This window comes from Lithobates pipiens, unplaced genomic scaffold (assembly GCF_037356315.1).
Source record: "Lithobates pipiens isolate NorthernLeopardFrog02 unplaced genomic scaffold, aLitPip1_a1.2 Scaffold_16, whole genome shotgun sequence".
Lineage (NCBI taxonomy): Eukaryota > Metazoa > Chordata > Amphibia > Anura > Ranidae > Lithobates > Lithobates pipiens.
Window position 1 is genome coordinate 190627493 of NW_027507748.1, and position 26106 is coordinate 190653598.

General features: G+C 44.1%; 1 protein-coding gene across 3 annotated transcripts in view; it reads left to right on the forward strand.

The window, feature by feature from the left end:
- Window positions 1-26106, forward strand: part of SHROOM2 (shroom family member 2) — a 324490-nt gene that overhangs the window by 284798 nt on the left and 13586 nt on the right. For all 3 annotated transcript variants that reach the window (XM_077480839.1, XM_077480841.1, XM_077480840.1), the window contains 2 exons: window positions 2051-2593; window positions 8461-8632. In XM_077480839.1, the coding sequence (XP_077336965.1) occupies window positions 2051-2593; window positions 8461-8632 (715 nt within the window). The remainder of the gene's footprint in view (window positions 1-2050; window positions 2594-8460; window positions 8633-26106) is intronic.

Consider the following 26106-nt stretch of genomic DNA (forward strand, 5'->3'; position numbering starts at 1 on the left):
GTCATTGGTGAAGTCTGCATCCATTAGGGGTGCAACGGATCAAAAAAACTCACGGATCGGATCGTTCCTCGGATCAGAGTCACGGATCGGATCATTTTTCGGATCAGCAAATAATAATTAAATTTGCAAAAACCTGTGAAAATTCCACCACCATATAGTCCCCACTGTAATATCCACAATCTCCCCCACTGTAATATTGGCTGGGTATGGCTGAGTATGGCTGGGCACGGCTGAGTATGGCTGGGCACGGCTGAGTATGGCTGGGCACGGCTGAGTATGGCTGGGCACGGCTGAGTATGGCTGGGTATCGCAGAGTATGGCTGGGTATCGCAGAGTATGGCTGGGTATCGCAGAGTATTGGCAGGCCGGGTATCGCAGAGTATTGGCAGGCCGGGTATCGCAGAGTATTGGCAGGCCGGGTATCGCAGAGTATTGGCAGGCCGGGTATCGCAGAGTATTGGCAGGCCGGGTATCGCAGAGTATTGGCAGGCCGGGTATCGCAGAGTATTGGCAGGCAGGGTATCGCAGAGTATTGGCAGGCAGGGTATCGCAGAGTATTGCTAGAGTATTGGGGTATTGCTAGAGTATTGGGGTATTGCTAGAGTATTGGGGTATTGCTAGAGTATTGGGGTATTGCTAGAGTATTGGGGTATTGCTAGAGTATTGGGGTATTGCTAGAGTATTGGGGTATTGCTAGAGTATTGCGGTACTGCAGAATATTGGCAGGGTATTGCTGGGTACTGCAGGGTATGGAGGGATGGCTGCTTCCATCTCAGGATCTCTCCCCTCCACTGTACAGGTTAGTACAGAGAGGGGAGAGAGGAACCGGCTTCATGACATGACGCTGGTTTGTTTACAAGTGATCGCAATGGAATGGAAAGTAGTTCTGGACAGCCGCACTCCAAAAAAGCCTTTTATTAAAAAAAACACACGAAAGCCAAAATGCATGTCACACCAGAACAAGACAGTTGACACATTTTTCACTACACACAGTGCTTAATCATAGCTTATCATTAAGCACTGTGTGTAGTGCGAAAAGCGTCAGCTGTCTTGTTCTGCTGTGACATGCATTTTGGATTTTTTGTGGTTTTTTTTTTAATAAAAGGCTTTTTTTGAGTGTGGCTGTCCAGAACTATGTTCCATTCATTACCAAAAGTATTGAGACGCCTGCCTTTACACGCACATGAACTTTATTGGCATCCCAGTCTTAGTCCGTAGGGTTCAATATTGAGTTGGCACAACCTTTGCAGCTATAACGGCTTCAACTCTTCTGGGAAGGCTTTCCACAAGGTTTAGGAGTGTGTCTATGGGAATGTTTGACCATTCTTTCAGAAACGCATTTGTGAGGTCAGGCGTTAGGCTCCCCACTACCACAGTCCCACTCTCTGGTTTGAAATTCTTTTTGGTTTAGGGGAACGCCTGACACTTCCATAATGCAGTGTGGGGTTTCTAAACAGTCGCTGTCTGGATCAAGACACATGGGGCAAGGAGTGATCTTAGTCGTACTGCCCAAATCAGTATGTTCTGTAATTGCCATGATCCTTTTGGGGGAATCCAAGAGATTCACAGCCATGGCCAGGAGCATTAATAGATTCAGACACCTGTAGGTGTCTGTCAAACAGGGGGGCTAGCCGCACGCCCACCCCCCACCTACATAGCTGGTTAGCTTTAAAAGTTTAGTCTTCAATTTTACATTTACAGTATTATCATTGTGCTGTGTATAATGGCAGAGCTGCCCTTTGCTTGACCCACCTTTTTTTTTTACCCTAGTGGTTTTTGCTATGTGTATGTTCAGAAGGAAAGTTGAGCTGGAAACATGGTGCCTTATATTTTTGCTATCCTTCCATGTAATTTTATAAAACAAAACATAGCATTTAGATCTTGTGACAGCTTAACTGTAGTTTATCTGATATTGTGGAGGACTTTCTAAATCCAGTTTGTTTGCATGGCAATTGCAAAATGTTAGTTCTTTTTATAAATACCTTTTCCAGTATTGTAAAAATACGCAAACAGAATAACACTCTTTTTTGTGGGGTTTTTGTGTTTTCAGAATTGAACGAGTGATAGACAACACTACAGTGAAGATGGTCCCCATCAAGATTGTTCATTCTGAAAGTCATGCAGAGAAGGAAAGCAGGAATAACTTGCTGAGTGCAATTGAGCCTTCTGCCTTACACACTGCTGTTGGTAAAGATCAGCTTAAGACTCTCAGCATCTCTGAACAATCCTATTCTCGCTTTTGTGCTTACACAAGGCAAGGGCAGGATCCAGAAGAACATTCCAAAATAATAGACGGTCAACCAGTCCTGGAACCCTCTGAAAACATAAGAGAGGGAGCAGTCTCTTCTCTTCTAAGTAGTAACTCCAAGAGCAAGGATTTGATTTATGCAGACTTGAAATCAGAAGAACTGGTAAGAGAAATAGTAGGTAAAGACAAATCTCTTGCAGACATTTTAGATCCTAACACTAAAATGATGACAACAATGGACCTCATGGAAGGAATATTCACAAAGGATGAAAATCTCCTAGAAGAAGCCCAACAACGCAGAAAGCTGCATCCAAAGGTTCCTTCTCCAAGACCTCCGGAAGAAAAGTATGTACATTAAATAGCTTCCATGGTGTGATGCATTTGAAACCGCTTGTTTGGTTAAATGGCAATGGTCATGTAGTAAAAACGTGAAAAAAAATGTGTAAATCTATGCTAATGTGTAACTTTACCTATTGATTTAAATAGCAGATCTGCTGCAGTTATAGATCCCCCAACAATAGTGTGGGGTAAGCAGTAAAAGGTGTAACTGCGCTGACCCTAAATAGTATATTTATCTTACCACATATCAAAAACAATCTTTATCAGTGATTCATTATCATGAATTCAAGTAAAGTGCATATTTAGTGAACTGCAATATTATAAAGAAAGTAATCCTTCTTAATCAAGAAAAAAAAACTATATAAAAAAAATAATAATCATGTGTTAAATAAAAAAACAGTCCCAATAATCCACTTCAAAAGATGGTTATCCGAATCCCACATGCACAAATCCACATCCATGATTTGAAAACTTTCACCAATTCGTTAAACACCACCACCTTCTAAAATGGACACTCACCAGAAACAAGTTAAAAAGATGCCTTTGGTTTATGTTGGGTTCTAACTGTGGGGTGATGGGACTGACTTGGGGAGGATACTGATCATTGTTCCTATATACTAGGAAAACATGATCTGTCGCTTCTCCCCTGACAGGACGTGGATTTGTGTGTTTACACACACAAATCCCCATCCTCACTGTGTCAGGAGTGATCGCGGGTGCCCGGCAGACATCGCAGCCACTGGGCATGAGCATCAGCTCCTTAGGGACACGGCCGGTGCATGCGCGTGCCCGCTATACTCCTTAAAGTGCCTGCTGTACAGCTACAGCGATTTGCGCAGGAGTGCCATTGTTAAGGCGAGCAGTCGGCAAATGGTTAAACAAAACATTAAAACAGGTGTTGGGGAAGATGGTGGATAAAGACACAAATAATTGGATTATATTATACCTTACTAGATGTTTGCTATAAAATAATAATCCAATAATCCAAAGGGTTCTCTTCCTCTAATTTACTGTATGGGAGGTACCCACACTGGCTATTGGACATTGCCAGAGAAAGGTAGGAAAGTGTGAGTTCCCCTCATAGAAGTGTGATTGAGCATGTGCTGCAAATGCAAGACAGACTTGTGTAAGTGATGCCTGTTGTGAAGGAGCATTTGGCTCAAGCCCAGTTGGCTCAGAAGATTTACAATCATCGGGCCGAGGTCCAAATGGCATGGCCTCTATGAAGTGATTGAAAAAGTGGGTGAAGTAAATTAAAGATTTGCTTACTGGGAAAACAGAAGAAGATATATCATGTGAATTTGCTAAAACCGTGGAAGGATAAGGAATTCTCAGACGCTGAAATGACCCTGCTTCCCTCTAATTCTAATTTGGAAATTTCTGAAGCTGGGATAGCAGAAGTCTTGTCAAAAGCTAAAGCTGCTTATGTAGATGACGTGATTGTCCATAGTGAAGATTGGGACTCACATTTACCAAAGGTTCAGGCCATGTTAAACTCTATCCAGAAAGCGGGGGTTACAGGCAATCCAAAAAGTGCACCATAAGGCTAGATAGTGGCATCACTAGGGGGGTGCGGTCCGCTACCGAGGTGACACCATCCCGAGGGTGACAGATGCCCTGGCTCCCTTTTGACAGTTTTTTTTTCAGCCGGAACACACCTCCAGTGCCACTGTGTTTTCCAACTCCTCTCTGTCTCTCACCACTGCGCTGCTGCCTGAGCCGGTCACTATTTATTCCCTGCCCAGGCTGTGCAGCTGCACACTGTTCTCTCCTCTCCAGCTGCTGGCTTGGTAATGAGCGGAGGTGGTGTTGGCTTGCGATTTTGGTGGGGGGGTCCTCCGCTGCCTGAGGTGAGGTGTTGTGACAGGTGGGGGTAGGGGAGGTTGGCATGGTGTTGTCACCCAATTACACCTGAGCCGCTCAGAGCTGCTGTGATAAAAGGGGAGGAGTGTTTGTGTCTGGCTCCCTGTTCTGGTATGTTAACGTGGGGAGGGGGCTTGATGATGAGGTTGTTTTTTGCTGTTCGATACAGCTATATTATATGGAGGGGTGGTTTGTCCTGAGGGGGGGGTCTGTACTGATGGAGTGGGGTGGTTTGTCCTGGGGGGGGGGGGGTCTGTACTGATGGAGTGGGGTGGTTTGTCCTGGGGGGTCTGTACTGATGGAGTGGGGTGGTTTGTCCTGGGGGGAGTCTGTACTGATGGAGGGGGGTGGTTTGTCCTGGGGGATCTGTACTGATGGAGGGGGCGGTTTTGTTCTGGGGGGGGTCTGCACTGGGAGCCGAAGGACCTGGAGAGAGGGAGGAGAACACCGGAGAGGGAGAAGGACCTGGGGAGCCGCGGACTGGGAGAGAGGGAGGAGGACACCAGAGAGAGGGAGAAGGTGCCGTGGAAGGAAGACCCGGAGAGAGGGAGGAGGACACGGGACAGTCGGGGGTGAACGGTGCGACGATGGAAGCAGTTAAAATGGGAGGGAAAGGAGGAGAAGCAGCTGTCAGAAAAGCTATACAGGGAGATTGGTGCTTTTAACTGCCTCCACCGCCTCGCTATCACCTGTGAGACTGCCCAACCCCCTTCTGAGCTTGAGGATGCCTGATCCGATACAACAGGTATCTGATTGTTCATCAGAGCATTTGCATGAGTATCGATACATGTGCAAATGCTTGGTATCAATACCCATACTAGTAACGGTATCGGTGCATCCCTAGTAGACACCCTGGGATGATTCATGCTCTATTAAAGTAAATGGCCCAAAAAACAGACCATTGAGAGTGCTTTGTGGTGGGCTTAATACCTAAGACGTGCTGCAGTAGACTTTTGATGTGCATTAGGGTGCAGTTAATAAATGCTAATGTATCATAACATAGACAGTGTGTTAGCAAGATGCATTAATAATGAATGTTGTAGTTTGAACAAGCTCTGAACAACTAGTTTTTTTAGCACAGCTGAAATAGCTGCATATGCCAATAAGAATATTAGAACACCATCTGCAGGCCGAATAGAAAACTGCATATTACTAATAAAATGTAATATTGACCTGGCTAAAAATAATGTTCTCACAGAAAGAAACACTATACATTCCAATTAGTTTTTATTTTATAATGGCAAAGAACACTTCCTTCATTTTCCTTATATGTAATGAACACCCTAACACCTGAATTTTAGCTCCATAGAGTAATTTTTAAAATAATTTCTAATCTGCATTTAGCACTAACCCCTGAAGGAGCTGCTGGTTAGATTGGACTTACCGTTACCTTCTTTCTCCTCACTTCACGTCTAGGGGTGTCGCGTGGTAGATGGCCCAGTAACTTGAGAGACTGACGACAGATCCACTTAAATGGATTTTATTTGCAAAAACTTAGACAATGAACAGTCTCTTAAAATGGGATCAGAGGGTTGGAAAGAAAAGTACTCTTAGTGTCAATGTTGAAGAACTTGCTTACTTTGACTGCATCCAGAGAATAGCCATTCGCAACTGTATGTTCACTCAAGTTGGACAGTCTCTCTCTCACAAGGCCTAGCAGTCAACAAGGTGCTTACTCAGGAACAAGTCTCTGCCACAGACGTTGTTGTAGAACACGTAGGAAACTAAACTTGTAGAACACTCGTGTGATACCTGGATCTTTCAGCCAGCTTTGCGATATCCACGAGACCGGATTCTCTTGGGTACTTGAGCTCCTCCAGGCTCTTACTAAGAAACCAACCCGTACGTGGCCTTCTTCTGAAGAGTCCTCCCCTGGATAGCGTGAAGTCGCTAGGTCTCTCCCAAACCGGAGACGGCACCCAACCACCTCAGAATCCTCCTTTAGTTTCCTTGCTTCGGGCTAGCTAGCCCCGAGACAAAAAGATCGGTTGGATCCGCACCCCAGGCCATAGCCTCCCTCCGTGCTGGTCAGTAGGACCAGGACCATGAAGTCCATACATCCTTCTGGACCGGAACCCCGCACCACGTGACGTCCGCATCTTAAATACCCTCTCCCAGAAAGCACAGCAAAAGCGCCACTCCCACTGGGCGGGCTCCGAGAGAAAGTAACTTAAGCACCCAACCAGACCATAGTTCCATGCCTGCCAGAAGAAACAGTGCCCCCTCTGGCCAGGCTGAACATCTCATAGTCCAGTAAGACTGATGCTGAAGTCCAAATTTAGACAATTGTACCCAAACCAAACTGCAGTTCAGGTGTAACATTAAATTAGAAAAACACCTAGCGCGTGCTCTTCAGGAGCCGGCGCTACATGCATATACATTATTTCTATCTATGTTGCTACATTTTCAGAAACAAACTTTGTACTGCAATTAGCACACAGTTTAACACGATTGTAAAGTCTTTTTCAAACATGCTATACTTGCTTGCTCTGTGTAATAGTTTTGCAAAGAGCAGCTCCAATCCTCCTCTATTCAGGTCCCTCTTCGGAGCTCCTGGCCCCATCCTCCTTTTGAGTGCCCCCACAGCAAGCAGCTTGCTATGAGGGCACCCAAGCTGAGCTGCAGCTCCCTGTGTCAATTCAGACATGGAGCTGTGGTTTTCCCCGCCCCTTCTCTCTCCTGATTGACTTTGAATAATAGCAGTTGGAGCCAATGGCGCCTCTGCTGTGTCTCAGCCAACCGGGGGGGTTCTGCACAGCGACACACTCCTTGAGATCGCTGGACAGAGATGGGGCTCAGGTAAGTATTGGGGGGAGGGGGGCTGCTACACACAGAAGGCTTTTTATCTTCTTGCATAGAATGCATTAAGATAAAAAGCCTTCTGTCTTTACAACTACTTTAACGACACTCAGAAGGCACTACACAGTTGTGTTGGGTTAGAAAAATAATTTAGCTGTTGGATCGTTAGCTAACATTCAGCTATCATTTCATGTTTATGGGATTATGTTATTTCAAATAGCCGTACACCGCAACGCACAGAACATTTGAATGTATGGTTTAATTGTTGTACTGTGCCAGAATTGTAAGTAAAGACGATAGCAAACTATTAGAATGACACCAAGCCCTTTGTTGGTGAGACTGGTATAGTATGTTTGTCAGTTTAATCAGCCACATTGTGGGATTTTTATCAGTTTATATAAACTTAATTGGCAGTCATTTTAATAACTGAGTTGAAAATCTGGTTTGTCTAGGCGGGTCCCTACCTGAGAAACTGATACTGTACCCTTCATAAGTATAACAATAACCACCAATTATATTTACTGTATGTATGATTGTTGTAAGCAATAACATAGATGTATTGCGACTTTTAGTTTACCTAATACTGATAGAAAACTGCTTATAAAATTGCTACATTTGATAATGTCATACCCTATGGTAACTAGGACTATCCCCATTTACCAGTGCATACCAGCATGTACTTTAGGCTTGGTATGCACTACTGCGACCTACAGTGTGGTTTTGCCAGGTGACTTCCTGGCGACTTGAGTACTACTTTGATGAGACTTTAGAAGTGACTTTCAGGGAATGCCTGGGTAATCTTCCTGTAGTGTCGGATCCAAATCACATCAATTTCGATGAGGATCCGACTTGGAGGAGACTACCATTGAAGTCTGTGGGCATAAGTCAGATAGATGTTGCCTTGAAGTAGTACAGGAACCTTTTCTAAAGTCGGAGCAACTTCAGTAGTGCTAATAAGACAGCTCTCATTGAATAACATGGGATTTCACATGTCACATGACTAGGAGTCTCACAAGTTGAATACCAAGTCACGACAGTGTGACCTGAGCCTTAAATTCCAAGTGGACTTCAAGGTTACATCAACTAATTCCAACTTTTAGTGACTTAATAGCCAATTGGTATGTCTCAGTTACAGCTGATCATTACTTAATCATCAGAAATGGTACCAATCTATTATCCATTTTATAATGGTGTATTATGTTATTCTACAGAAAAGAGGACCAGAATTCGGCTGCAGCAATCTCTTTGACGACCAGTTCTTCATACTACAGCACTTCCGCACCCAAAGCCGAGCTTCTGATTAAAATGAAAGATATGCAAGAGCAGCAGCCCATTGAGGAGAGTTGTGAGGAAGAGATGGGCCACAACTTATATGAAAAAAAGGTAACCAAACGTATTTTCCATCATTGAACCTTTCAGAGAGTTGTCAGATAAGCAGATCATGTCATCATGGGGACAAGATCAGTCCCAGTTCACAACGGTGAATAACACGGTCGAGATGTATGTAGATGAAAAAAAATGGTTCTATATCAAAACCCTAATGCAGTGTCCAAAAAATCCATAACGTTTTCTTTGAAAAATAGATTATGGCTTGTAGGGTTCTCATACATTAAAGAGAAAAACATAAGTTTTGCTATTTTTCCAATTATACTTACCTAGGTGGATGCAGCATCGGTCCCCCGCCGCCTCTAAGACCGAAAACAAATTGCTCAAACAACACTGATAACTCAGTTCTCAGAGCTTCGGGAGCAGAGAGCTGGTGACTGTCAGTCTGTCAGTCAATGGCTCTTTGCTCTGCCCCTCCACGTTCACTGGAGAGCTAGGCTGTGGAGGGAGCGGCTTGCTGAGCTGGATGTCGACTATATTGTCGTGATCTTGCCCCAGCCTGGACAGGCTCTGTGACATCAGCCGACAGCAGGCTTCAGCCCGAAAATGCTGAAAATGGTTCACAGGAGTGCAGAACGAACTTCACTCCTGTGATCCACAGGAGAAATACAGTCAAATTACCTTTGGCTGTACTTCTCTTTTAATCAAAGAGAGGGGTTAAAAACATACCGTAACCTTTAAGTCAATGATCTCAATTTGGCTTCTTGAAGGAATTATTAACCGGGAAAAGAAATCTGCTGTGATTTTGCACAACAGTGACTGTCGGCCATTGTGAAATACTGTAGGTGTGGGATTAGACACAACTTATTTAGGGTTTTTGGTACTTGGCTGGACACTACCTGCCCCTTCATTGAAATCAAAGCGAGTAAAAGCAGTCACTGACTATAGTTGGGGTCCTTTCATGTCTGATCAGATCTGTCAGTTTTTTAGGCTGATCTGATTGGATGCTTAGTGTTAAGATGGCCATACAATATGCAGTTTTCTTGTTTAATTTCCTTTAGATTTACCTTCAACTATGTAGTACAAGATCCTGCCTGATTTCATACCAATTGAAAGTGTTTAGGTTTGACCTCATACTATATAGTTTTGGTAAATCTAAAGGAAATGTATACAATGTATGGCCCGCCTGTCAGTGATCCAGCTGGTGTAAGTCGACATGTGTCCATTTACATCTAATTACTGCGAGTCCATCTAGGTTAAAAATAAAATAAAACCTGAAAAGGTTTGCATCTTTTTCAGTTTTTTTTTTTTTGGCCAAAGGATATAATTGGATGTATGTCTGTTTACATCCTCCTGTCCATAGATTTAACATGTGTCAGTCGTGTACTGGAGGAAAAATACTGTATGGACACGGTTATCACAAAAGTGACCTCTATTCTTTTTAGTTCCAGTTCAGCGGGAGATTAGTTCACTCATCGCCTGCTGATCAGAACATTTATGGTCCATGCACACCAACCCTTGCATTACAATGATGCTGCTGGTGGGCGGTTTGATTAGTGCAGTGTCGATCCCGGCGCATCACACTGTTCACTTTTTTTTTTTTACTTTTAAATGAACTTTATTGAAATATTACCAGTGATATTTTATTAAAGTGATTGTAAACCATCACCTTGTAAAACAACCAATTCAGTTTAAAATAGAAATGAAAGGCAAAGCAGTTTTGTATAGATATAATAAAAACATAAATACATTTTTTTTCCATTTTTTCCATTTTTTTTAAGAAGTAATCACATTACCTCTGTTCTCAGCTACAGAAGAGCTGGCAGGAGGAGAAACAGCAGCACACTGAGCTTCCCAGTGAATGGCTGCGCAGGAGGGGTGTGTCAGGACAAGCTTGATCATTGGAGGAGAGCATACTGAGTTCCCAGCATAGTTAGAGAACTGGCCACGGTCACTGTGTGCTCTCTGGCTTAGTGTGGTCAGTTTTTAATAGGAAAGCAGGGGGACTGACATGAACACCAGAGATTTCACCCAAAGGAAGGAATACAAAGAGAACAGGATACTTTCTCATATGATATACATGGAATACATGGTATATCAGGAATGTGGAATATTGGGGTAACATATGCTTTAAGTTCTATCGGCCTGTGTGTGGTAAAAGCACTACGCTGGAAAAAAGTAAGGCCGGCCATACAGTTTTTCAGCACACACCACAGCAACGCAGTGATGTGAACCAGCCACATCAGAGACCAGGCATTTTGCCTTGCCTTGTGGTAGGACTGCACGGGAATAGCCTCCCACCGCCCCTGGTTCAAATGGACTGTCAGTGATTTGAACAGATTTTCATTTGAAAACAACTCCTGTCTTTTTATAGACTAGACATCTATTTTGAAACGATAAATACTACAATGTTTTCTGCAAAGCTTAGTGTATATCCTTACCTGCTTTTGTTTTGTTGAGAATCTTGAGAAATATTTAGAGAGGCCATTGCAGCGCTCTTGCCGAAAAAAGTGGGAGAATCTACCTTCTTTAATCACATGATCAGCACCGGTATAAAAGGAAACATAGCACCTTTGCATCACTGTTTGGTTTCATCTGAATAAAGATAAATCTGCTTGAACACGGATGATTATAACTTGGTTTTAAAGCCCTGAACATTTATCTGGGAAAAGCAATGCAAACATTCAACTGGGGAATGATACCGTTCTACACACACACACCTGTACAGCCATACAACTAAAGTGTGCCAACATAGAATAGTATTTTTCAATGTTTTACTAGTGATAACAGGCATTTTTATAGTGTAGAGGGAAGGATGGTATTAAGGCTGGGTTCACACCGCTGCGGCAGCGAGAACCGGATGTGATTCGCACCGCACTGCAGTGCAAATCACATCCGATCTCTGTGCGATGCGAGTTCAGCCATACAGATAGTATGGCTGAATTCGCATCGCACTCGCCGCAAACTCGCACGGGACCCTTTTTTTGGTCCGCAGCAGAATCGGATCGCATGGGTGTTCACACCATGCGATCCGATTCCTGTCTGAGTTTGCAGATCTCACTGCGATATGCGAACTGATCTGGGGGTGTCATTAACATTTCACTGACACTCCCAGCAGTCCGCATAGGGCAGTGTGAACTGCCGGCGGGAGGCATGCGATGCGGGAAAACGCAGCGGATTCGCGGCGTTCCCGCATCGCTCCAGTGTGAACCCAGCCTAAAGCCCAATTGAACGTTCAGTTGAAATCAGCTAAATACATTCCGGATGTGCCTTAAACAAAAGAAGCTCAATTCACAAAGCTTTTAAATAACTCTAAGGGCTCATTCACACAGGTTCTACAAGAAAAACAGAAATGGAAGGAGCGCACACCTAGTGCATTACCACAGATTTAATAATAAAAATGTTTTATATAAAAGTGGGAACTAACAAAGGGCCATAAAAACAATGCATGGACATGCACAGAACACAGGGTACAGCTAACATGTTTTAGAGGCACGCCCCCTTCCTCAGAGCTAGGCTTGGCTTGGCCACTGAGCGCTAACCATTTGAAAGAATGGGGCTGTGCAACAACTGCGTACACTGCATGCACTTGTGGTGTAAGTGGTTGGATTTTAAAGGTTAAAGCAGGCTGTAAGACGGGGACATATCACCACCTCAACACCTCACCACCTGTCAAGCGTATCTGAAAAGTGATCTGAGATGGATCAAGGGCTGAAAGAACTGCCACACGTGTGAATGAGCCCTGAGGCACTGGTTTTACACAGAGGAGTACAGATCCTCCTCTTCTTGGGTCCCTCCCTGGCACTCCTGACCCCTCCCTGCTGCCGAGTGCCTCCACAGCAAATAGTTTGCTATAGGGGCACCCGAGCCGCTACTCTGTGTGTCCATTCAGACACAGAGCTGCAGCTTGACCCCACCCCCTCTCTCCCTTCATTGGCTCACTGACTTTCATAGCAGCAAAAGCCAATGTCGCCCACTGCTGTGTCTCAGCCATTTAGAAGGGAAAGTCCCGCACCTCGTGCAACATTAGTGAGTCGAGATGGGGCTCAAGTATTAGGGGGGTTGCTGCACACTGAAGATTTTTTATCTTAATGCAAAAAGATCAAAACTTTCTGCCTATAGAACCACTTTAATTATCACTTTCTAAAGAAGTATTCTTATCCTGGTGTGTTAGCTGAGTCTTTAAACTCACAGGGTTCTCAAACTGGCGGCCCTCTGGCCAGCAAAACTACAAGTCCCATGAGGCATTGCAAGGCTGACAGTTATAAGCATGAATCCCACAGGCAGGGACATTATGGGGCTTGTAGTTTTGCAACAGCTGGAGGGCTGCCAGTTTGAGACCCCTAAGCAAATCACCTGGGCAGTTTAAACCTCCCACTGAAGTGTTGCAGAAACAGGCATACTAACAGGGTCTGGGTATGAATTTGGGTATGAAGATAAATGTGATTGTAACCTTCTTTGAAAATCAGATGTTAAAGCTACCAGTAGATTCAGAGATATGGGGAGCCAAAGTCATATATACATTTAAAATTGAGCATATAATTAGATTTATTTTTGCAAATGCACATGTAAATCTACCTTCAAACGAACCAGCAGATGGAGCTCTTGTCGTCTTTTTCAAGTATTCGGCTATTTCAGCTTTTCAAGTCTGCTAATAAAGGTCATTGTTTACAGACCTAAAAAGTTCTCACAGCATACAGCCTTGTTGGGGAGTTCAGATAAAGGGACCTTGAAAGCAAACTTCCTTTGCTGCGATGGCTCATTAAATACCCCAATACAATACAACAGTTTAACCTTCTATTTTTCATATTGGATCTGCTGCTCTGTATCCGATGGGTCAAACTTTGAGAAAGTAATTAAACCACCTGATCACACTGTAGATAATGTATTGCAGCACACTTTTTTTTCTGTTTCTGCCCAATGCCCTTTTTTTTTCAAGCCAGAGCCTAGAAAAGCTTTAAAGTACACGCAGTGCCAGTAAACAGGTTTGTGAAGTGCATGTAATGCATAGCGCCCCGACCATAAATGAAAAATGTAGAAGATATTTACCTTTTTGGGGTGTGAGGTTTGATGCGGTCATGCCCAAGCACTCAGCCTAAGCTTCCTGGTCTTCGTGTATGGGTGCTGGGCAGAGATCCCCATCCCTTGGAGGAGCTAGTTTGTATTTGAGGCTTGTAGGAGACCTGAAACGCGGGTATGGCTACACCAACCAAATGGACTTGGGGCAGTAATAGCATGACAAGGATGGTGTGAATTGAGAAGCTCTTCTGCAGTGATGTCAGTTCTCTAAGGGAGGTACTGAAAAAAAAAAATGGCACTGTGATAAGAATTTAAGGATGTTAGAGGAACAAAGTATGGTACTAGCAGTTTTATAAAAGTAACGTGGAGAAATGTACTATTAAAAAGAAAACGTGGATTTTGCCTGGACATACATATAGAATAACTAAGTTACATGCTGTTGATGTTGCAAGTGCTGTTGAGGAAGCCGAGATATTTGATACCAGTTAAAATATTTAACCTAATTTGTGGCATACGAAACAGAAGAACTTTTCAAGATGTTTTCATTTTTCTTAAAATTCCTTTCCAGACTTTAATATTGGGTATAGTAGATTTCCCATCCATGTTTGAATACCAGGTATTCAGCAGCAATAAATGTCTATTAAATTACAGGATCACATTTTATGCGCTATGCTAAAAATATACTGAGCTAGATCAGAGATGAAGCTCCAGCTTTAATACAGATCACAAGCTTGACTTTCCATGGCTCCAATTTTAGATAAATTAGGTGTTTTCCATTTCCAAAGGTTCAGTTTTAATTAATAGCAAAATGTTGGCTTAACCTTTTCATTAGGGAGGGATGATTCGTTTACTTTTTCAGTTTGATGAAATTCTGAGTTTTCCAATCGCCCTGGGGCACATGTATCTGCCTTTGGTGGGACAATTTTGGCAATCATTTGGAAAATGTCACCAAACATGAAAGAATGGGCTCAGTTGTGTAGCTACACAGCAACAGCCATAGTGTAAGAGTATGGAGATCCTGAAATTTCATGTGACCCTGTATTTATTTATGTGTTTAGGAGGGGGGCATTTTTTTTATCTTTAATGCAAGGTAAAATAAAAATGCCTTTAGAATCATTTTAATGGTCCTGCAATCTATTTTTTTTATAAAAATATTTCTTGCTTTGATTTTTCTGCCTCCTTGTAACATCCTCTGTGAGCTTCTGTACCTCTCCTTTTCCCCCCTCACTTCTATTTATTTGGAACAGTGCACATTAGTTGCAGTCATGAGCACAGTTCTTTGCACACAACAGATCCCATAGTTCACAGTCCATCTCAGGAGTGAGCATGAGAGGGTGACTACATACAGTGGGACTATGAAGAATGAATGTAGCTACCTCTAACGGGAAGTTAGATCACAGCAGAAAAGGATTTGGAGGAGACGGGAAGCAATAGGAGGCACTTTTTGAGTTAAGAATACATACTGTTTTTATTGGCGTATAACACGCACCTTTTCCCCCTGAGACTCAGGGGGAAATTGTGTATACGTGTTATACGCCAATCCCTGCTATTCGTAGTGGAAGGAGGGGACGAGCGCCACTGGATGACACACAGCTGCAATGTCCTGTCTATCCAGCGCTGTCACACACAGTCTCACCCCCCTGGCCCGGCATTGGACCACTGCTCTGTCCATTATATGAGCCGGGCAGGACTGTGATTGCCGGATACACAATGAATTGCAGATCTGTGTCATACAGCACTGGGGCTGCTGCAATTATCTTCAAAGGCAAGTCCGCAGGTGTACACTAAACGGGCTGCAATCTCGAGCACGTTGGAGGCTGCAATCTCGAGCACGTTGGAGGCTGCAATCTCGAGCACGTTAGAGGCTGCAATCTCGAGCACGTTAGAGGCTGCAATCTCGAGCACGTTAGAGGCTGCAATCTCGAGCACGTTAGAGGCTGCAATCTCGAGCACGTTAGAGGCTGCAATCACGAGCACTTTAGAAGTTGCAATCACGAGCACTTTAGAGGCTGCAATCATGAGCACGTTAGAGGCTGCAATCTCGAGCACGTTAGAGGCTGCAATCACGGGCACGTTAGAGGCTGCAATCACGGGCACGTTAGAGGCTGCAATCATGGGCACGTTAGAGGCTGCAATCACGGGCACGTTAGAGGCTGCAATCACGGGCACGTTAGAGGCTGCAATCACGGGCACGTTAGAGGCTGCAATCACGGGCACGTTAGAGGCTGCAATCACGGGCACGTTAGAGGCTGCAATCACGGGCACGTTAGAGGCTGCAATCACGGGCACGTTAGAGGCTGCAATCACGGGCACGTTAGAGGCTGCAATCACGGGCACGTTAGAGGCTGCAATCACGGGCACGTTAGAGGCTGCAATCACAGGCACGTTAGAGGCTGTAATGATGGGCACCTAGGAGGCTGCAATGATGGGCACCTAAGAGGCTGCAATGATGGGCATAGATCAGGCTGAATTGATGGCCACTGATAAGGCTGCAGAGCACTGACCCTTATTTTAAAATTTTTGTTTTTTTTCCTGAAACTTCCCTCTTAAAGTTAAGGTGCGTGTTATACACCAATAAATACGTTACCTGTTTCTTTTAAACTTAAAGCGTTTGTTACCCCAACGCTCCATGTTTCTGATATGTGCCTGCTGTATCGTGTACTTTTATGAGAAAGTGTCCTGTTCTTTTTGTATTGCTTCCTTTATGTGACATCCCTGGTCTTCCTGCTAGTCACCTTGCTTTCCTATTAAAAACTGGCCACACTAAGCAGGGGAACACATTGTGGTCAGTTCTCTAGCTATGCTGGGAAATCCTCCTATGATCAGACTTGTCCTGACACGCCCCCACTGCACAGCCATTTACTGGGAAGCTCAGTGTGCTGCTGCTTCTCCTAATCCCAGCTCTTATGCCTTTCATTTATGTTTTAAACTGGGTTGGTTTACAAGGTGAACATTTACAATCACTTTAAAGCGGGAGTCCGCCGGGACTCCGCGTTTTTTTTTTTTTTTTTTTAAAAGCCAGCTGCAGCTGCTGACTTTTAAAATAGTGACACTTACCTGTCCAGCGTGCCTGCGATGTCGGCACCCGAAGCCGATCTCTAGATCATCTGTCGGGTGCTGCCACCGCCATCTTGGGTATGGGAATCAGGAAATGAAGCCTTTCGGCTTCATTTCCCGGTTCCCTACTGCGCATGCGCGAGCCGCGCTGCGCAATAAGGACGGTCCCCGCTGCCTCTGGGATCTGTGTGTTTCCCTGCAGGCAGCGGGGCACTTGCGGAAAGGGGCGGGCACTTGCGGAAAGGGGCGTAATCTACGCCCCTTTCCGCAGAGAGCTATCCCGGAAGTGGGTGCAGAATACCTGTACTGTACAGGTATCTGCACCCCCCTCCCCCCTGAAAGGTGCCAATTGTGGCGCCGGAGGGGGGGAGGGTTCCGATGAGCAGAAGGTCCACTTTAGGGTGGACCTCCGCTTTAAGTTTAGTGTCACTTTAAGATGCCCTTAAAGGGCAAGCTCCAGCCAGCGGACATAGTTTAATTATGTAACCTGCTCTAAGGCTGCTTTCACACTGGGACGGTATTCAGGCGTTACAGCGCTAAAAATAGCGCCTGTGTAACGCCTGAAAAAAAACGGCCCCTTTAACTCCAGTGTGAAAGCCGGAGGGCTTTCACACTGGAGCGATGCGCTGGCAGGACGGTGAAAAAAGTCCTGCTAGCCGCATCTTTGCAGCGGTGAAGGAGCGGTGTATTCACCGCTCCTACCCATTGAAATCAATGGGACACCGCGGCAATACCGCCGGCAAAGCGCCGCTGCAGCGGCGCTTTGCGGGCGGGTTTAACCCCTTTTTGGCCGCTAGTGGGGGTTAAAACCACCCCGCTAGCGCCCGCACACTGCCGCTAAAACGACGGTAAAGCGCCGCTAAAAATAGCGGCACTTTACCGCCGACGCCGCTCCCGCTGCAGTGGGAAAGCAGCCTAACAGCTGTTATGTTTATGAAGATTGGGGAGATCATTCAAAAAGTGGAGGTATGGCCGGTCGGTTTTTCCCTGGGCTCTTTATTGCTATCTGACAGATTCAGGTTCTTGAAGCCAGAAAAGCGCAGTGCATATTTACATACACCTAGTGTATGTGTGTGCATATATATGTTGTGTTTTTATCAATAGACCAGGGATACGCAATTAGCCGACCTCCAGCTGTTACAAAACTACAAGTCCCATCATGCCTCTGCCTCTGGGTATCATGCTTGTGGCTGTCAGTCTTGCTATGCCTCATGGGACTTGTAGTTCTGCAACAGCTGGAGGTCCGCTAATTGCATATCCCCGCAATAGACTAATAGGACCTATGCGTTTCATGGGTTCAAATACTCTGTCTTCATCAAAGCATGTATTTTATAGGTGAAGAAGTGCCTGGACTCAAGGTGGTTTGGAAATGTTGATATATATATATATATATATATATATATATATATATATATATATATATATATATATATATATATATATATGAGATAGATATATATATGAGATAGATATTAACGCTATCTAATTGTGCATGTATCCATAAATAAAAATCTAATAGAGGCTCTAGTCATCCCCTACTTTGACAGAAGTAATATTCTTATTACTGTGTTGCTGTTGGTGAGCTCCCCTCACTTCCTGTAAAACACTGTAAGCAGAACAGGAAGTAAGGATAAATATCTTTAAAATAGTCCCAAATAGCAAAAATCACCCTTCCCCACTATATCCAAAACTCAATCCAAAAAAACGTTTTTTGGCTGGACAAATGTTTTAGGATCATTTTACAGTGAAGATGGAAGCTGTTGGTGGGTTGAGAAGTACACTGCTGAGTATAGACAGAAGTTAGAAACACAAAGGGGGCCATTGAGATACTTTAGGATCAGATGACATACAGCCAGTTTTTCAATACACTTGAAGGCCCGTTTACTATTTGGTATTTTATTAGGCTAGTATTGTAAATATGTATGCTGTAGATAGCAGTGATTCTTAACCACTTGCTTACTGGGCACTTAAACCCCCCTCAGTCCCAGACCAATTTTCAGCTTTCAGCGCTGATGCACTTTGAATGACAATTGCGCGGGCATACAACACTGTACCCAAATGAAATTTTTATCATTTTTTTCCCACAAATAGAGCTTTCTTTTGGTGGTATTTAGTTACAGCTCGGAGTTTTATTTTTTGCTAAACAAACAAAAAAAGATGCAAAAAAAAAAAAAAAAAAAATCATGTTTTAATAGTTTGTTATAAAATTTTGCAAACGGGTCATTTTTCTCCTTCATTGAAGTGCGCTGATTAGGCGGCACTGATAGGCTGCATTGGTGGGCACTGATGGGCTGCATTGGTGGGCACTGATGGGCTGCATTGGTGGGCACTGATGGGCTGCATTGGTGGGCACTGATAGGCTGCACTGGTGGGCACTGATAGGCATAGTTAAGGTGGCACTAATAGGCACAGATAAGGCGGCACCGATGGGCACAGATAAGGCGGCACTGATGGGCAAAGATGGGCACAGATAAGATGGCACGGATGGGTGGCACGGATAAGTGGCACGGATGGGTGGCACGGATGGGCACTGATAGGTACCACAGATAGATGGGACTGATGGGCACTGATAGGTGGCACTGATAGGTGGCTCTGATAGGTGGCACTGCTGGGCACTGATGGGCGGCACTGCTGGGCACTGATGGGCGGCACTGCTGGGCACTGATGGGCGGCACTGGGGTGCAGCACCTTTGAGGCAGATTTTGGGTGGCACTGTGGGTGGCACTGCTGGGTGGCACTGTGGGCACTGCTGGGTGGCACTGTGGGCACTGCTGGGTGGCACTGTGGGCACTATGGGCACTGCTGGGTGGCACTGACAGGGGGGCACTTACTTTATTTCAGGATGGCACTGCGGGTGGCAGGTGGGCACTGGCAGGGGGCAGGTGTCCGTTTAAATTGCTGGCCGTGATCGGGACTGATGTCCCGAACACGGCCGCCGGCGATCGGCTTTTTTTTTTTCTCCTCGCGCTGTCAGCGCGAGGAGGAATACTAGCCGATTACCGGCTCCGTTTTATCACATGATCAGCTGTCATTGGCTGACAGCTGATCACGTGATAAGGGGTCGGGATCGACCCCTTACACGGATCGGTGATCAGGCGAGTCTCACGGACTCGCCGATCACAGAGCGCGCCGTGCGCGCCCCTCAGGGGGCGCGCAGGCCGCTCGTATCCGGGATGACGTCAATAGACGTAGTCCCGGAAATGTGGGTCCGCGCTATTGCCGTCATTTTGCAATAGCGCGGTACCCAAGTGGTTAAAGTGTGAGTAAACCCGCTGACGTTTTTTTTTTTTTTCTGACCTGCAAGGTAAAAGTCATAATGAGCTAGTATGCACCGCATACTAGCTCATTATGAAATACTTAACTTAGAACCAGGACCCGACATCTGGCCCGATCCACGCCAAGGAAGCTGACATGTTCCCTCGACATGTCTTCCGGGTATCGCGGCTTCGGCGTTGTGAGTGGCCGGAGCTGCGAGATCCATTCCCACGCATGCACGCGGGAGATTTCTTTCCGGCAGGGTCTGGCGTCTGCCGGACTTTCAGCTGTGAATCCCCTGTGCGCATGCGCCGCTGCAGTCAGCATTGCGAGGGGAATATCTCCTAAACCGTACAGGTTTAGGAGATATTTTTTTACCTACAGGTAAGCCTTATTATAGGCTTACCTGTAGGTTAAACTTACAAAAAAGTCTATACAACCGCTTTAAATAAAGTGGAAAAAAAAAAACTGGGAAACTCACCCTGTAAAACTGATAAAATCTAGGCTGTTTTGCATGCGTAGGCCTTTCCTTCATACATAATCCATGCTCCGTCTTAGTTATCATCCTAGGAATAAAGTACTGGGCAGAGCAGCTCATCTGACACATGGTATTCAGTATTAGATGGGCTGCCTGGAGTGATACAGCTTGATGGAAATATACTACTGGAATGCAGCACTGCAGAAGGCATTTCCATCTCATTGTTCTTTGTAACTATTTTCCATATCTGTGCACTATTTAAAGGAGCATGGTGTTTAATGGACACACACATCCAAAAATAGAAAAGCAAACATTTGGCTAACCACGCTCAACATTAATATTTTTCTATGGACAACCTGTTGCTTACCTATCTTGTTTCTTATGGCACACTGCACTTCACAGATATTTACCTTGGCACTGGCATGTTGGCATCTTTGTTAACACACAACTCATGTCAGTACCATACACTTAACTTAGTGAAGGGAAATTCTGCATTTACGCTCCAGAAAGGAACTCATAAATGCCCTTTCATATGTGTATGTCTTTCTTTTTTACTCTCTACCTTATTTTAAAGAATAGGAAAGACTAGGTTACCAGTTGTCCCCTCACATAAGTCACACAATAATGTACTTTATTATTCACAGTGGGGTTGATTTCCTAAAGAATTAGAGGCTAGCAAAGTGTATGTTGGTAAAACTGTTTAAGTGACACTAAACTCTATTCAAGTATGTATTCTTAACTCAAAAAGTACCATCTATTGCTCTCAGCCTTCTCCAGATTCCTTTTATTTTGCTTCTGTGATCTTGTTAGATGGTGGCTACGTTAGTTCTCCATGGTCCCACTGTATGCAAGAACGTAGCCATCCTCTTTTGATCTCTCCAGACTAGACTAGGGATGGACTTCAGTTTTTGCTCCTTAAAGGCTAAGTTCTCCTATGTTCACCTTTTTTTTTTTCTTCCAAATTCAAGCCCCCTATGTACCGATATAGAATTAATGTACTTATTTTGCAAAAATTATACCACTTTCCATTAATTCTACACAGGCTTACCTCACTCTCTTTATAGCTGTTTAAACACACTGCTCTATATTACTTCTGCCATACTTCCTGGGCAGACTTTAGGTCATGACACAGGAAAAAGTTGACCAGCTGAGGGTAGATGATGAAGGGTGTGTGTAAATGAGATCATCTGGTCAACTCCTAAAGTCTGTCCAGGAAGTAAGGCAGAAGTAATCGAGCAGTGTATTTATACGGCTATGAAGAGAGTGTGAGGTAAGCCGGTGTAGAATTAATGAAAAGCTGTTTTATTTTTGCAAAATAAGTACATTAATGCTATATTGGTACATAGGGTGCTGGAATTTAGAAGAAAAAAAAGTGACCAAAGGTGAACTTTGCCCTTTAAGGAGAAGGTAAGTCATAAGAAATACATGCAAGTCTTAATCATGACTTGGTGTGCATGTACCTAAACTGAAAAATGTATATGATTCTAACCTGACTATGTGGGGTAGATTTACTAAAACTGGTGCACTCTGAATCTGGTGCAGCTGCGTATGGTAGCCAATCAGCTTCTACCTTCAGCTTGTTCAATTAAGCTGTGGTAATTGGATGCTGATTGGTTTCTATGCAGAGTTGCACCAGATTTTGCACTCTCCAGTTTTAGTCAAAGCAGGACCCATTTTGCCCAATAGAATGGGCAATACACATCACAATCTGATTGTATGATGTCTTTTAAATGTAGCAAAAATAAATAATAGGGCAAACTCTTATACTACACAATTGATGGTAGATCTAAAGGAGATTGTACAATCAGATTGGGTATGGTCAACCTTCTATCTAAACTCAGCAACTAGTGGAGAAGCACAATTTGCCACCAGCAGTAAAGTAGGACCTACAATTTGCTTTGCTTGTCAGTTATTAGTATATTAGTATTTCTGCAGCTTAGCCTTAAAAGGAGAGTTAAATAGAAGGAGATTCACCTTCCCAACGCTCCCTCGCAAGCATTGTCTCCTTTGTGTCAGGTTTTGTCCCTCTTCATTGACCAGCATGGGATGATGTCACTCCCATACATGTGCAGGTGCTAATCATCCTGGCACACAGGATCGACCCAGCGGCTGTAAGATGAGATGTGCAAGTCTCTTGCATGTTTTGTCTGCAATATAATGCCGACCTGCACACAATGCATCATAGCGGAACTTTAGTTTCAATTTGCAGGCTATACACAGTACGCATTTATTTCCTGTAAACACGGTTGCATGAAAGAAATTTGCACAATTCCCCCGTCAGCACTCTCAGTGCTGATGGGGGAATCAGCAATTGTCTTCTTGGTAAGGAGGGGGGGAGCCATCCTCGTCTGGAGAAGAGCGTGATTATCACTAGTGGCTATAGCAGCGGCCAGCAATAATTGCAAGAGAATCCAGCAGACTGGTTGTACTCTAGTTGATTGATCGATCAACTTGGTTTCTTCAGCTTGCCCATTAACGGTCCGATTCAAACTGTGTATGGATGGCCTTAAACGTGAAGTCTAGTATTTCTCCCACAGCACCCTGGATTTTTGGCCAGTCCAGCGATTTCTTGGATCTTTCCACTTCTCTGCAAGGAAGGTCCTTACTGCTGAACTGAATAGCACTTATGCAATGTCATGTGTGCTCTCTGCAGTGCAGTAATATCTGCAAGGAAGGTCCTTACTGCTGGACTGAATAGCACTTATGAAATGTCATGTGAGCTCCCTGCAGTAATTCTCTAAACCCAAGTGGGCCAAAATGATGCTGGTGGTAATAAGGCCATCTAGTGGTGAAAATGTAGAACTGTGGAGGGTAGCTGCAGATTATTGCAGGTTTTTTACTTTGTATCTCTATAGGATAGAACTGGGATGTGTTAAAGCCCTTGTTATGTTTTTGTTGTTGTCTGTGTCCCCATTGGAGAAATACACCCTCTATATGTGTCATGGTGACCACTGCGATGATTGGAAATTCAAAATGTTAACGTTCTTACAAGAACAAATGTTGAGGAGAAAGGATTATACCCTACGAGAGTATTCTCCTTTATACATGCATACCTGGAGGACATAGGAGAGGACTTAGGATAAGATTCTATAGGAATACTGCAGAATCCAACCACTATTCCAAAGAAAAGAGTATTGGGAAACGTACAGAGGACCCCCAGAGGCGACCTGATTACATTGCAACACGTTTGAGAGATATCCTCATAAGCTTTATATCGAGCATACAACTGGTGAGAGGCTAGAGAGCACAGAGGTGACACGGGAAAGAAGTCTCCCATTATTATGGATATTCACAGTTAACGGTGAGGGAATACACCACAGACATTGATTATAAACTGCATTAAGAACGTATGTCATTGAAGGAATTCTATATATGCTTATTTCACAAATATTGGCATTTTGTTTACACCATTGCACAGGATCAATTGCCACAAGTCGATATATTAATATTGTTTTAGTAGATAGCGCTACACTATTCACCTTTATATATTCACCTATTGGACACGGATTAGCTATTAAGTGTGTGCAGCTGTCGATCACTAATTTTGTTTTATTCTATATTTGTACACCTTTTACTTAAAATTAGCACCAGAGTCACACATGACACAAAGACCACAATGAATTTCCTCAGTCTGATTGGGCAACTATATGTGTCACAATTGTTACTGAATCTGGGGAGGAAGTGCCGTTTTCCCGGTAGGATGAGTCTTACCTGCCTGTACACATGCCAAAGCAATTAAAATAAATCACTTGTCATACCTGGGAACTTTTTTGAATCCGGTGACTTGAAGGGGAGGCGGGTGGCAGCATGCCAAGCAAAGCTAGCACAGTATATGTATACAAAAAGAGTTTATTTAAGCAGGGTACATAGTACACTACAGTAAATTGACGATGTGATCAAAATTTTTTTTTAAGCTCTTTGGCTTAATAGCAGCAGGCATTTATAAGAGGGGTTAAGGCAGCTGTGGCAATACATGAGCAGTTCTGGAATCTACACTGACAATATGCTGGCAAATAAAGCACTGGGTGAGCTATGGCAAAATATACCACTGCATGGGTAGCTGCAACAATGCACGAGTGGTTGTGGCACAACGTAGCCAGCTATGGCAGTACACATGCCACTGTGGTATCATCAGTGTAAGTAAACACATGATCGTTACAGAGTTATCCCCCTCTGAAGTTACTGTAATCCAGGTCACAACAGCAAGTACCCGGTTCTTGCTGTCTAGCAACATTTGTGACCTCCTCCAGCAGTGGCAAACTGTCAGCAGCTTCCCACGCTAACTTGAGCGGTGATGTTACAGTGAGGGGAAACATTTTTTTTTTTTTTTTTTTTTTTTTAATAGTTTTTATTGAGTTTAGCGAACATACAACAATGTAAATACGCAGTAGGTACAAACATTGTGGTATTGGTCATACCATACCGACCAGGGATGCCAGAGAGTTTTAATGCGGTGATGATTGTGTTTCCCTCTAGAGAGAACAATTTCATATGTATAGTGCGTTTGGACTACCATGATAATTTCATCCAGTGATGGGGCTGCAGTTGTCTTCCATTTTCTTGCTATTAAGAGTTTTGTGGCTAAGAGAATGTGTGTGGTGATTAAACGTAGGTCTGATGGAATGTTGTTAATGTTAATATTGAGGATTGCCAGAGAAGGAGTTAGTGGAATGTGTAGGCGCAGAACTTCATGTAGTAGTGTTTCTACTTTGGACCAGACTATTTTTATACGCGGGCATGACCAGAAGATATGTAGGAGTGTCCCAGGCAAGTTACATTCTCTCCAGCAAGTATGCGGTGTTTGTTTGTTAAATTTGGCGATTCTATATGGTGTCAAGTACCATCTCATTGTAATTTTTTGGGCGAGCTCCCAAAGTGCGGAGCAAGCAGTGTATGTGTAAGTGGACTTAATTGCTTGTTGCCACTGACAATCTGAGAATTGTGTTTCAAGGTCTGTCTCCCAGTCTGTAAGGGGTTTGGACTTGTAAAACATGTGTTTTCCCTGCAAGGTGGAGTATACTATTGAGATCCCCTTAGAGATATGATCGTTAAGAAAGAGGAACTTCCAAATGTTTAGTGGTAGAGAACTTTCTAAAGAAGGGTGAGCAGCGAGGCAATGTCTTATCCTGTAGTATGTTAGATAGTCCGTCATATGGGTGGCCGACTGTTGTTGCTTGAGTGTATGCGAATTGGATTTAATTAGAGAGCGAAGTTCCGATGTGTAAGTTGCCATGGCTGATATCCAGGCAGGAATGTGGAGGTCGGGAGTAAGTAGTTGTAGTGTTTCAAGGGGGATTGGAATGGGTCGTAGGGGAAGATTTGTCCAGTTAGTGTAGTGTAGTGTTCTCCAAGTTTTGACCGTGGCTTGTATGGTAGGTGAGTATAGAGATAATTGTGGAGTCTTAGAGGAGGTGCTAAACAGCCAGGTGGATAGATTAGTACCAGGTGTCACTGTGTTCTCTATAGCTCCCCACAGGGTGTTGGTGTGTGTGTTAAACCATTCTTTCGTTTGGGATATGATGGTAGCGATATAGTAATCCTTGATATCTATGTGTCCCATGCCACCTACTGATCTGTGTTTGATGAGCTTTGTGTGATTGCATCGTGGTTTCTTGCCTTGCCAGAGGAAGCGTGTTAATGCAGATTGTAGTGAATTAAGATAAGTAAGCGGTACTGGTATAGGCAGTGTACGAAAGACATATAACAGTTTAGGTAACGCCAT